Here is a 14,544-nt window from a genome sequence, read left to right on the forward strand (position 1 = left end):
AGGGTATGAATGGAACAGGGCATGAGAAGGAACAAGGCATGAGAAGGAACAGGGCATGAAAGGAACAGTGTATGAAGGAACATGGTATGAAGGAACAGGGCATGAGAAGGAACAGGGCATGAGAAGGAACAGGGCATGAGAAGGAACAGTGTATGAAGGAACAGGGCATGAAGGAACAGGGCATGAGAAGGAACAGGGTATGAGAAGGAACAGGGTATGAAGGAACAGGGTATGAAGGAACAGGGCATGAGAAGGAACAGGGTATGAGAAGGAACAGGGTATGAAGGAACAGGGTATGAAGGAACAAAGGAACAGGGTATGAAGGAATAGGGTATGAAGGAACAGGGTATGAAGTAACGGGGTATGAGAAGGAACAGGATATGAGAGGGAACAGGGGTACGGAGAAAGAGGACAGAGAGTGAGCAATGACAGACAAAAGGTAATGTAGATATAACAGGCTACAGATAAAAGATAATGTAGATATAACAGGCTACAGATAAAAGGTAATGTAGATATAACAGGCTACAGATAAAAGATAATGTAGATATAACAGGCTACAGACAAAAGGTAATGTAGATATAACAGGCTACAGATAAAAGATAATGTAGATATAACAGGCTACAGACAAAAGATAATGTAGATATAACAGGCTACAGAACAAAAAGTGATTTTGGAATATATAGAGTGATATGAACAGGCCACAGAGACCCTGTTAAATTAAAAAACCCTCAAAGTTCCAGAATGGGCAGCCATGTTGGTGAGGGAGAAATCCAAACCAGTCTAATTGGAATGAATGACAGTAGAGGCAGAATCCTGATTTTTACCTAAGCAAGAGAACAAAAGTATGGATACATCAAAAAACGTGTAATAATACCTATTGTCAACCTACAATATTGTCATAAATTATGAATACAGTTTAAACAGGTTTTTATACCAGTTTTATATATAAATAGCCTCTAAAAATATCTGTAAACAGACTAGTTTTTGTTGTCTTGGAAAGCTGTGAGTCCTATTATATGATACATTATCAGTACAACTGGTCTGTCCTCTCATCAACTGATGTCAACCAGTGTATTGATGTGGATTGACTGTATTGTTTCAGTGGAATGTTGGCATATTGTGAGTTAATGGAAAACATGTATAGAATCATTCCTGTAAAACCGGCAGGCTAGCTAACAAACATACAGTGTAGATAAAGTCTTCAAATTCATTATTTTACACAATATCTCATCACAGCACTGTCTGGCCATGGTTGACCTAACAACCCTGACCAAAATGGCTGCCCTTTATTGCATCATAAGAAGGTTCATGTCCATTCTAGAATTCAAACTCCTAATTCTATGGAACAGACACTCCTGTCCACCACTGAGACGAGATCATGAGGACGAACAGGGTGTAAAGGATATAGAGATGACAGGAACAGGGTGGGACAGAGAACTTACATACAACATAGATAGGACAGAGAGAGTCAACCTCTAGAACTGAAAGGAGAGAAGGAGGAACAGAGACCTATACTAGTATACAGTAGGACAGAGAGAGAGAAACAGGGGTACCAAGAGACAATATTGGACAGAGAGAGAGAAACAGGGATACCAAGATACAATATTGGACAGAGAGAGAGAAACAGGGATACCAAGAGACAATATTGGACAGAGAGAGAGAAACAGGGATACCAAGAGACAATATTGGACAGAGAGAGAGAAACAGGGATACCAAGAGACAATATTGGACACCAATGCACCTAGCCTGGTTCCAGGTCTGTTTGTGCTATCATATCAACTCCTTGCCGACATGACACGGAGTGGCAAGTGGCATGATGGCACAAACAGACTGGTACCCAGGCTACAATGCACCAGGAAATCATGAAGGTTGAGACTTAGGTCTCTATTCAGTCTGTAAAGCTGAAGACTTAGGGCTCTATTCAGTCTGTAAAGCTGAAGACTTAAGTCTCTATTCAGTCTGTAAAGCTGAAGACTTAGGGCTCTATTCAGTCTGTAAAGCTGAAGACTTAGGGCTCTATTCAGTCTGTAAAGCTGAAGACTTAGGGCTCTATTCAGTCTGTAAAGCTGAAGCGTTACAGATTCTGAGATAGAAATGTAAGTGAGCCCGACATCTGCAGCGTTTACCATGAGTGCTGCCTCCGCTAAAGAGGGAAAACTGACTTTAAATTTCAATCATGTTGTAAAGCTGAACTTCCACGATGCGGATTGAATAGAGCCCTTGTCACGCCCTGACCGTAGAGAGCATGTTTATTTCTCTATTTGGTTAGGTCAGGGTGTGATTTGGGTGGGCATTCTAGATGATATATTTCTATGTTGGCCTGATATGGTTCCCAATCAGAGGCAGCTGTCTTTCGTTGTCTCTGATTGGGGATCATATTTAGGTAGCCTTTTCCCACTGTTTTTTTTGGGGGGGGGATCTTGTTTTTGTTCGGTACTGTGTAGCCTGCAGAACTTCACGTTAATGTTTTTTTTTGTATTTTGTTATTTTGACGGTGTTCATTTTTAATAAAGGAAAATGTTCACCTACCACGCTGCACCTTGGTCTCCTTCTTACGACGAACTTTACAGTCCTTTAACTGTTCTCGTTAGTTGACGCACTACTTCTCCATATACAATAGAGTCTGTGGGTGATGTAGGTACTGTATGTTGGTGGTAAAACGTTGACATTGTGAATCACTAACAGTCTGCTAAGCAGCCTGACTGACCTTGATAAATATTTCACTAGAGATGTTGTACAGTACGTGATGTGAAAGTAGGCCAGCAGCCATGCTGCCTCTGAAACAGGGAGGATGGGTCCCAAACCATACACTATCACCCATGTAGTGCACTACTTTTGACCAGGTCCCATAGGGCTCTAGTTAAAAAGTAGTGCACTATATAGGGAATACCCAGAAAACCGGGAACATTCCCCAACATCTGTAACAACCACCTCAGAACATTCCCCAACATCTGTAACAACCATCTCAGAACATTCCACAACATCTGTAACAACCACCTCAGAACATTCCCCAACATCTGTAACAACCATCTCAGAACATTCCACAACATCTGTAACAACCACCTCAGAACATTCCCCAACATCTGTAACAACCATCTCAGAACATTCCACAACATCTGTAACAACCATCTCAGAACATTCCCCAACATCTGTAACAACCACCTCAGAACATTCCCCAACATCTGTAACAACCATCTCAGAACATTCCCCAACATCTGTAACAACCACCTCAGAACATTCCCCAACATCTGTAACAACCACCTCAGAACATTCCCCAACATCTGTAACAATCACCTCAGATCATTCCACAACATCTGGGAATTCTCCAGCTTCAGACCTAAGACACAGACCACAGAGGTACAGTATATCTAAGACCACAGAGTAACAGTATATCTAAGAGACAGACTACAGAGTAACAGTATATCTAAGACCACAGAGTAACAGTATATCTAAGACACAGACTACAGAGTAACAGTATATCTAAGAGACAGACTACAGAGTAACAGTATATCTAAGACACAGACTACAGAGTAACAGTATATCTAAGACCACAGAGTAACAGTATATCTAAGACACAGACTACAGAGTAACAGTATATCTAAGAGACAGACTACAGAGTAACAGTATATCTAAGACACAGACTACAGAGTAACAGTATATCTAAGACACAGACTACAGAGTAACAGTATATCTAAGACACAGACTACAGAGTAACAGTATATCTAAGACACAGACTACAGAGTAACAGTATATCCAAGACACAGACTACAGAGTAACAGTATATCTAAGACACAGACTACAGAGTAACAGTATATCTAAGACACAGACTACAGAGTAACAGTATATCTAAGACCACAGAGGTACAGTATATCTAAGAGACAGACTACAGAGTAACAGTATATCTACGACACAGACTACAGAGTAACAGTATATCTAAGACACAGACTACAGAGTAACAGTATATCTAAGACACAGACTACAGAGTAACAGTATATCTAACATACAGACTACAGAGTAACAGTATATCTAAGACACAGACTACAGAGTAACAGTATATCTAAGATACAGACTACAGAGTAACAGTATATCTAAGACCACAGAGGTACAGTATATCTAAGACACAGACCACAGAGTAACAGTATATCTAAGATACAGACTACAGAGTAACAGTATATCTAAGACACAGACTACAGAGTAACAGTATATCTAAGATACAGACTACAGAGTAACAGTATATCTAAGACCACGTACATAACAGACTACAGAGTAACAGTATATCTAAGACACAGACTACAGAGTAACAGTATATCTAAGACACAGACTACAGAGTAACAGTATATCTAAGACACAGACTACAGAGTAACAGTATATCTAAGACACAGACTACAGAGTAACAGTATATCTAAGACACAGACTACAGAGTAACAGTATATCTAAGACACAGACTACAGAGTAACAGTATATCTAAGATACAGACTACAGAGTAACAGTATATTTATATTTATTTTGTCGATAAATAATTTTCTAAAAACAAAAAGTATCATTTTGATACACAGCTTTAATAGAGTTAAAGGTTACCAAAGGCCACATCTCCATGTTATACAACTGTTGTTTACAGAGTTGTAACACATCTCTGAACACCTGTGTTGTAAACGGAAGACACACTACAAACATGTTGTCACTGAAAGATACTGTCTGCTGCAACTGTGTTAAAACCAGTTAAAACAGTGAACAGTTAAGTGTGTTTTTAGCATTTGCGTTTTTTTGGTTTGTTTTTTGTTGTTGATGTGATATGAAAGTAGTGGGATTTATGTTTCTAGAACCGTACCGCAGTTGAGAATCGATTCAAGTTTTAGATGGAGTATTTTGACCGTTTTTTGGCTTCCACAACCAATTTTCTTTTGAAACAGAACATGTAATGTCCTTGGACTAAGGAGTGACGTTAGGCCCCTCTAGTCCAATACTAGACTAGCTCAGCATAGCGGTACGTACCAGTGATGCTTTCAAAGCTGTACGTACAGAGGGAAGAGCCGAGCGGCCCTGATAGGATGCTAAGCGGGGTGTGTTGTACTGATAGTTACCTACAGTCTATGGTGCAGGCTCAAGGCCTTGTTTGACAGAGAGAATATATAATACGCCAGTCATTATAACGGTCTACCAGCTACAGAGTCTAGACTGCCCGGTAGATAGATTGTAGCCTATTGCACAGAGATGACATAGCAGTAAACCTACAGAGTGTGGGGGGGGGGTTATTGTCCGAGTGGCCAGATAACCGGGATAAAACGTGCAGGACAATGAAACATTGTAACATTGAACATGAGCGATAGCGACAACCTCTGGTATGCAGACGGTGGGCTGCTGTAATAGATACTCACGGTGTAGTGAAGGCACGGCGTAATCAGAATATTCCTTCACCGACGTGTCTCTGTCCCGTATTTTCTCAGAGATTCCATTCCCAATACTGACATAATTACTGGGGAAAATGCCAACCCGATCTTCGATCAGCCCCGTCCACCAGCCCTCGTCCCCGGACACTAACGAGTCCTTCGACAGCACCTCCACCAGGTCACCCTTCCGCAGGCTGAGCTCGTCTTCCGCCCCAGCATCATAGTCGAACACAGCGGTCCAGTAGCCTGAGAGGTCCGGTCCTCCTGGGCCGCTAGCAGGAGCATCAACGCCGACGATCCCGGCGACAGTGTCATTCTCCGGCCAGCAAAACGCTTCAGTTTCCAACCCATCAGGAGAAGAGACGTACCTTCTGCTGGGACTCAGGCTGTTGTCAAAAGCGGGTTTGGAGGCATCCATTGAAGCGATCCATAGGGGCAACCTGGTCCTGGATTACAGGGTGCAGTTTGCGGAGCTCGTAGCCAACACCTGCACGCACCGGGACACGAGGGATGGTGGCAGCACCTTGGGTACAAAGCCACCCCGGCCACCGTGAGAGCTAAGCAGCCTAGTGGGCTAATCCCGGTGAAGCGTCGCTGCTGCTGTTGAAAACAGCCCCACTCTGGTTGTTGCAGTATTCATTAATCTCTGTAGTGGGTACCTAGCTACCTGCAGGAGTAAATCAAGAATCACAATTCCCATTTAGGAAATGACCAATATTTTCCTCCTTTCTCAACCCTTTCCCACGTCCACTTTCCGTCGTTAATAATTCCCCTATTGCTGTGCATGCGCTATAAACCACCCTATGTCTTCTTATTCCCAGCCAGCCAAATGTGCCAACAGAGGAATCATGCCTCCTGTCTCCTACGATATGATTGGCGCACGTCTGCATCAATCACGTGTTTACCTTGATCCTATAGCTTCAGGTTGTGTGTTGGACTGAGGTTGTGTGTGTGTGTGTGTGTGTGTGTGTGTGTGTGTGTGTGTGTGTGTGTGTGTGTGTGTGTGTGTGTGTGTGTGTGTGTGTGTGTGTGTGTGTGACACAACCGTAATAGAAGTATGTTGTAGAAAACGCCTTTACCGTACAGTGGCAATATTATTAACAGGGGTACAACAAGGCAAACCCGCTACAAGATAAAGAGCAACTATAAAACATTCAGCACCATGGACAGCAACGTGTTCAACAGAAACAATGAGGTAGCGGTTTCAGCCGCACAGCAGTGGTCAGCGCTGTACCCACCCAGCCTGCTGTGCTGCCATGCTCAACTCTGCTCGGTCGCTGAATTTACACGTCATAATGAGTAGGCTAGTTATTAAGAATGCAGTGCAATATGTAGATCGATGAGCCTCTCTGCCATGCATGCTTATTGGGTCTCATTCCCCTCCGCCTTTAATGTACAATTTTCAAATGCATAGAAAGTCATTTGTAGATTCTTTTTTTGAAATACAGACCTCTAACAGTGTGGGCTAACAGTGTAGGCTAACAGTGTAGGCTAACAGTGTAGGCTAACAGTTTAAGCTAACAGTGTAGGCTAACAGTGTAGGCTAACAGTGTGGGCTAACAGTGTAGGCTAACAGTGTAGGGCTAACATTGTGGGCTAACAGTGTAGGCTAACAGTGTAGGCTAACCGATTTAGGCTAACAGTGTAGGCTAACCGTTTAGGCTAACAGTGTAGGCTAACTGTTTAGGCTAACAGTGTGGGCTAACAGTGTAGGCTAACAGTGTGGGCTAACAGTGTGGGCTAACAGTGTAGGCTAACAGTGTGGGCTAACAGTGTAGGCTAACAGTGTAGGCCAACCGTTTAGGCTAACAGTGTAGGCTAACAGTGTAGGCTAACAGTTTAGGCTAACAGTTTGGGCTAACAGTGTGGGCTAACAGTGTAGGCTAACAGTGTAGAATAACCGTTTAGGCTAACAGTGTAGGCTAACTGTTTAGGCTAACAGTGTGGGCTAACAGTGTGGGCTAACAGTGTAGGCTAACAGTGTGGGCTAACAGTTTAGGCTAACAGTGTAGGCTAACAGTGTAGGCCAACCGTTTAGGCTAACAGTGTGGGCTAACAGTGTAGGCTAACAGTGTGGGCTAACAGTGTGGGCTAACAGTGTAGGCTAACAGTGTGGGCTAACAGTGTAGGCTAACAGTGTAGGCTAACCGTTTAGGCTAACAGTGTAGGCTAACTGTTTAGGCTAACAGTGTGGGCTAACAGTGTAGGCTAACAGTGTGGGCTAACAGTGTAGGCTAACAGCGTAGGCTAACAGTGTGGGCTAACATCATTTCCAATAGATCTACCATGTCTAAAAAAATGCACCATAGATCCAAACTAGGATTTTTCTAACTGTCTCTTTTATTATGTTGTTGACCAAAATCAAAACAATCTAAAATAAAAATTGGCATAAATTAATAAAATAAGTTAAGGTTAATTTCATGTATAATTCCCTGAAACAAAAATGAACAATCCAACTATTTGAAATATAAGTGACATTATGATTTTCACGCCCTGACCGTAGAGACCCTTATTATTCTCTATGTTTGGTTAGGTCAGGGTGCGACTCGGGTGGGAATATCTATGTTTTCTATTTCTTTGTTTTTGGGCCAGTATGGTTCCCAATCAGAGGCAGCTGTCTATCGTTGTCTCTGATTGGGAATCATACTTAGGCAGCCTGTTTTCTTCCTGTGTTTGTGGGAGGTTGTTTTCTGTTTAGCATCTGTTGCCTGACAGAACTGTACGTTTTCGTTTGTCGCCGTTTGTTATTTTGTTTGAGTGTGTTGTGATAATAAAGAAATCATGAACACTTACCACGCTGCGCTTTGGTTCACTTCTCCATCTAACGACGACCGTTACAATGAGGGATAGCAAGGTGTGTGTTGTGTTGTGACATTGAGGGGTAGCAAGGTGTGTGTTGTGTTGTGTTGTAACATTATGAGAAGTAGCAAGGTGCGTGTTGTGTTGTGGTGACATTATGAGGGGTAGCAAGGTGTGTGTTGTTGTGACATTATGAGGGGTAGCAAGGTGTGTGTTGTGTTGTGGTGACATTATGAGGAGTAGCAAGGTGTGTGTTGTGTTGTTGTGACATTATGAGGGGTAGCAAGGTGTGTGTTGTGTTGTGGTGACATTATGAGAAGTAGCAAGGTGTGTGTTGTGTTGTTGTGACATTATGAGGAGTAGCAAGGTGTGTGTTGTGTTGTGTTGTGACATTATGAGGGGTAGCAAGGTGTGTGTTGTGTTGTGGTGACATTATGAGAAGTAGCAAGGTGCGTGTTGTGTTGTTGTGACATTATGAGGGGTAGCAAGGTGTGTGTTGTGTTGTGGTGACATTATGAGAAGTAGCAAGGTGCGTGTTGTGTTGTTGTGACATTATGAGAAGTAGCAAGGTGTGTGTTGTGTTGTGGTGACATTATGAGAAGTAGCAAGGTGCGTGTTGTGTTGTGGTGACATTATGAGAAGTAGCAAGGTGTGTGTTGTGTTGTGGTGACATTATGAGAAGTAGCAAGGTGTGTGTTGTGTTGTGTTGTAACATTATGAGAAGTAGCAAGGTGCGTGTTGTGTTGTTGTGACATTATGAGGGGTAGCAAGGTGTGTGTTGTGTTGTGGTGACATTATGAGGAGTAGCAAGGTGTGTGTTGTGTTGTTGTAACATTATGAGAAGTAGCAAGGTGCGTGTTGTGTTGTTGTGACATTATGAGGGGTAGCAAGGTGTGTGTTGTGTTGTGGTGACATTATGAGGAGTAGCAAGGTGTGTGTTGTGTTGTGGTGACATTATGAGGGGTAGCAAGGTGTGTGTTGTGTTGTTGTGACATTATGAGGAGTAGCAAGGTGTGTGTTGTGTTGTTGTGACATTATGAGGGGTAGCAAGGTGTGTGTTGTGTTGTTGTGACATTATGAGGGGTAGCAAGGTGTGTGTTGTGTTGTTGACATTATGAGGAGTAGCAAGGTGTGTGTTGTGTTGTGTTGTGACATTATGAGGGGTAGCAAGGTGTGTGTTGTGTTGTTGTGACATTATGAGGAGTAGCAAGGTGTGTGTTGTGTTGTGGTGACATTATGAGGGGTAGCAAGGTGTGTGTTGTGTTGTGGTGACATTATGAGAAGTAGCAAGGTGCGTGTTGTGTTGTTGTGACATTATGAGGGGTAGCAAGGTGTGTGTTGTGTTGTGGTGACATTATGAGGAGTAGCAAGGTGTGTGTTGTGTTGTGGTGACATTATGAGTGGTAGCAAGGTGTGTGTTGTGTTGTTGTGACATTATGAGGGGTAGCAAGGTGTGTGTTGTGTTGTTGTGACATTATGAGGAGTAGCAAGGTGTGTGTTGTGTTGTGACATTATGAGAAGTAGCAAGGTGTGTGTTGTGTTGTTGTGACATTATGAGGGGTAGCAAGGTGTGTGTTGTGTTGTTGTGACATTATGAGGGGTAGCAAGGTGTGTGTTGTGTTGTTGTGACATTATGAGGAGTAGCAAGGTGTGTGTTGTGTTGTGGTGACATTATGAGAAGTAGCAAGGTGTGTGTTGTGTTGTGTTGTAACATTATGAGGAGTAGCAAGGTGCGTGTTGTGTTGTGTTGTGACATTATGAGGAGTAGCAAGGTGTGTGTTGTGTTGTTGTGACATTATGAGGGGTAGCAAGGTGTGTGTTGTGTTGTTGTGACATTATGAGGGGTAGCAAGGTGTGTGTTGTGTTGTGTTGTAACATTATGAGGAGTAGCAAGGTGCGTGTTGTGTTGTTGTGACATTATCAGGGATAGCAAGGCGTGTGTTGTGTTGTGACATTATCAGGGATAGCAAGGTGTGTGTTGTGTTGTTGTGACATTATGAGGGGTAGCAAGGTGTGTGTTGTGTTGTTGTGACATTATGAGGAGTAGCAAGGTGTGTGTTGTGTTGTTGTGACATTATGAGGAGTAGCAAGGTGTGTGTTGTGTTGTGTTGTGACATTATGAGGGGTAGCAAGGTGTGTGTTGTGTTGTGGTGACATTATGAGTGGTAGCAAGGTGCGTGTTGTGTTGTTGTGACATTATGAGGGGTAGCAAGGTGTGTGTTGTGTTGTTGTGACATTATGAGGAGTAGCAAGGTGTGTGTTGTGTTGTGTTGTAACATTATGAGAAGTAGCAAGGTGTGTGTTGTGTTGTGGTGACATTATGAGGGATAGCAAGGTGTGTGTTGTGTTGTGTTGTAACATTATGAGAAGTAGCAAGGTGTGTGTTGTGTTGTGTTGTTGTGACATTATGAGGAGTAGCAAGGTGTGTGTTGTGTTGTGTTGTTGTGACATTATGAGGAGTAGCAAGGTGTGTGTTGTGTTGTTGTGACATTATGAGGGATAGCAAGGTGTGTGTTGTGTTGTTGTGACATTATGAGGGATAGCAAGGTGTGTGTTGTGTTGTTGTGACATTATGAGGGATAGCAAGGTGTGTGTTGTGTTGTTGTGACATTATGAGGAGTAGCAAGGTGTGTGTTGTAACATTATGAGGGGTAGCAAGGTGTGTGTCGTGTTGTTTTGACATGAGGAGATAGTAAGGTGTTTGGGGTGTTGTGTTGTTGTGACATTATGAGGAGATAGCAAGGGCCCTACTGAATATTCATTAGTAGTGCACTAAATAGGGAATAGGGTGCCATGTGGGATGTACATGTCTTCTCTATCTTACCGTCAAAGATATACAGTAGAGCCCCGTCAACCGTTAAACCTGTATAGCAGCTTTGATTGAATTCCATCCAGTTTGGTCATGACACCTATGTTGTGATAAGACACGGCCAATAGGACGCTCCGGACAGGTCACATAGACGTTCACATCGATCCTCATTGACATATCAAACGTTTCCATGGATACCAGCTCAGGTCAAGTCTGAGTGAACCAAAGTGTCAAAAAGCATTAGAGTGAATATCAACCAAGCCTCTCACACCAGTCAGTTTAACTTTACAGTCATTAACCAAGCCTCTCACACCAGTCAGTTTAACTTTACAGTCATTAACCAAGCCTCTCACACCAGTCAGTTTAACTTTACAGTCATTAACCAAGCCTCTCACACCAGTCAGTTTAACTTTACAGTCATTAACCAAGCCTCTCACACCAGTCAGTTTAACTTTACAGTCATTAACCAAGCCTCTCACACCAGTCAGTTTAACTTTACAGTCATTAACCAAGCCTCTCACACCAGTCAGTTTAACTTTACAGTCATTAACCAAGCCTCTCACACCAGTCAGTTTAACTTTACAGTCATTAACCAAGCCTCTCACACCAGTCATGGTAGACATCTTAACAGTACAGTCATGGTAGACATCTTAACAGTACAGTCATGGTAGACTCTTAACTTTACAGTCATTAACCAAGCCTCTCACACCAGTCATGGTAGACATCTTAACAGTACAGTCATGGTAGACATCTTAACAGTACAGTCATGGTAGACATCTTAACAGTACAGTCATGGTAGACATCTTAACAGTACAGTCATGGTAGACATCTTAACAGTACAGTCATGGTAGTCTTACTGGATCTTGTTGGTACATGGTTTCCACTCTGCTTGTTGCTGGTCCATGTTATTATTGGTTATGATTATATGTGATGGGTTCATCCCCTTTATAGGGTGTGTTTGGTTGTGTCACCTTAATAACACAGTCCCAAATGGAAACCTATTCCCTTTATAGTGCCCTACTGTTGACCAGAGTCCTTTACAGTATAGTGCCCTACTGTTGACCTTTACAGTATAGTGCCCTACTGTTGACCTTTACAGTATAGTGCCCTACTGTTGACCAGAGTCCTTTACAGTATAGTGCCCTACTGTTGACCAGAGTCCTTTACAGTATAGTGCCCTACTGTTGACCAGAGTCCCTACTGTGCCTTTACAGTATAGTGCCCTACTGTTGACCTTTACAGTATAGTGCCCTACTGTTGACCAGAGTCCTTTACAGTATAGTGCCCTACTGTTGACCTTTACAGTATAGTGCCCTACTGTTGACCAGAGTCCTTTACAGTATAGTGCCCTACTGTTGACCAGAGTCCTTTACAGTATAGTGCCCTACTGTTGACCAGAGTCCTTTACAGTATAGTGCCCTACTGTTGACCTTTACAGTATAGTGCCCTACTGTTGACCAGAGTCCTTTACAGTATAGTGCCCTACTGTTGACCAGAGTCCTTTACAGTATAGTGCCCTACTGTTGACCAGAGAGCTTAAGGCCCAGCTACAGTGAGATGGACATGGTAGGAAAATGTCAATTCATGGGATTGTTTTTTAATTTTTATCAGTAGCAAAATTAATAACGTCTATATTAAATCTATATTAAAGTTTTTGTTAAATATATTATTAACGTCTATTTGATATCCTAGGACATCAGTAGAGATCATGTCTTTTTAAATATTTGTAAAATCAAATCACAATGTGAAATAAAAGTTTATTTCAAAGTTGCCATACATACTGTTACATCAATGCTGATTCAAAAAAGAAACAACTTTAAGATTTTGTTACAAATATGGTGATTTATAATAAATATGGTGATTTATAATAAATATTCAAACAAAACAAATCCACCTCCTCTGACCTGCATTATGAGATTACACAACAACAATAAAAAAAATTACGCTTTTGAGAAATGTGATCTTGAATTTCTAATATGTCTATTTTTTTTAAATACTGTTTCTGACCTCTGCAAAATCCAGTGTAATCTGGTGATTACAACACAGGGCATACTGTAGATAGTTATGGAATAGTTGTGTATTATGGAGGTCTGTCTGTTGTCTTGCAAAGAACCAATAGGTGACATGCTCTCAAAGACCCGTCCTGCACCTTTCACTTCAGACATTAATATTTAACCAATTACAATTCTTTTGATATAAAGAAAATCCATTAAAATGTGTTCTTATCGCCTTTGCATTAGTGATAATGACAACATTCTGGTGTAAAACAACAAACTGTGTGGCCCAACTATGTCTAAAAAAAAAAAAACATCTCTTAGTGATCTGACTTTAAAATGACACTGTTTCACTTCCTGCACCTGTACAGTATCTGGTAATTGTAGTTTTTCTTTTAAGACTTGTAGTTTGAAGACAAAGTAAGCGATGGAAGCTCTACAGAACAGCATGTTGAGTGAAAGAGACACGGGGTATGTACATGGTAGTCATTTAGCAGACACTCTTATCCAGAGAGACTTACAGTAGTGTGCATACATTTTCCATACTTTTGGAAATTAAACTCACAAACCCTGCTGTTGCAAGCGCCATTCTCTTCCAACTGAGACACACAGGACCACGCATCAACTCCTTTCACGTGACAAAGTAATGATTACAACAAAACTAACAAAATGATCCGCCATCAAAGAAACAAGACAGGCATCATGATAAATATATCGTTTGAATGTATGTAGACCAGGGTAGGGCTGAATTCCATTTAAATTCCAGTCAATTCAGGTACACTGAAATTCCAATTCCAATTATCTTCAATGCTTTTCAATGAGGAAATTGGAATCTGGTTTACTTTCTGAATTGACTGGAATAGAAATGGAGTTGACCCCAACCCTGATAGAAATGGAGTTGACCCCAACCCAGATATACATGGAGTTGACCCCAACCCAGATATAAATGGAGTTGACCCTAACCCTGATATAAATGGAGTTGACCCCAACCCTGATATACATGGAGTTGACCCCAACCCTGATATAAATGGAGTTGACCCTAACCCTGATTGAAATGGAGTTGACCCCAACCCTGATATAAATGGAGTTGACCCTAACCCTGATTGAAATGGAGTTGACCCTAACCCTGATATAAATGGAGTTGACCCCAACCCTGATATAAATGGAATTGACCCCAACCCTGATATACATGGAGTTGACCCCAACCCTGATATACATGGAGTTGACCCCAACCCTGATATAAATGGAGTTGACCCTAACCCGGATTGAAATGGAGTTGACCCCAACCCTGATATAAATGGAGTTCACCCCAACCCTGATATAAATGGAGTTGACCCTAACCCTGATTGAAATGGAGTTGACCCTAACCCTGATATAAATGGAGTTGACCCTAACCCTGATTGAAATGGAGTTGACCCCAACCCTGATTGAAATGGAATTGAGCCTAACCTTGGTGTAGATAAGATAAATTATTTTAAAAAAATGTTGGTTTATATCATTCTGTTTGTGGGCACTTGGTAACATAACTCTTCTTGTCTTCTATAAGACTCTCAGG

At 41.9% G+C, this 14,544-nt stretch overlaps 1 protein-coding gene across 1 annotated transcript in view; it reads right to left on the bottom strand.

Moving 5' to 3' along the window:
- The window catches only part of map3k9 (mitogen-activated protein kinase kinase kinase 9), a 50,284-nt gene extending 43,929 nt beyond the window's left edge, over nt 1-6,355 (bottom strand). The window contains exon 1 of the mRNA XM_014192389.2: nt 5,376-6,355. Within this exon, the coding sequence (XP_014047864.1) occupies nt 5,376-5,805 (430 nt within the window). The 5' untranslated portion in view covers nt 5,806-6,355. The remainder of the gene's footprint in view (nt 1-5,375) is intronic.
- Between the last annotated feature and the right edge of the window lie 8,189 nt (nt 6,356-14,544).

Source organism: Salmo salar, chromosome ssa01 (assembly GCF_905237065.1).
Source record: "Salmo salar chromosome ssa01, Ssal_v3.1, whole genome shotgun sequence".
In the NCBI taxonomy this organism is placed as follows: Eukaryota; Metazoa; Chordata; class Actinopteri; order Salmoniformes; family Salmonidae; genus Salmo; species Salmo salar.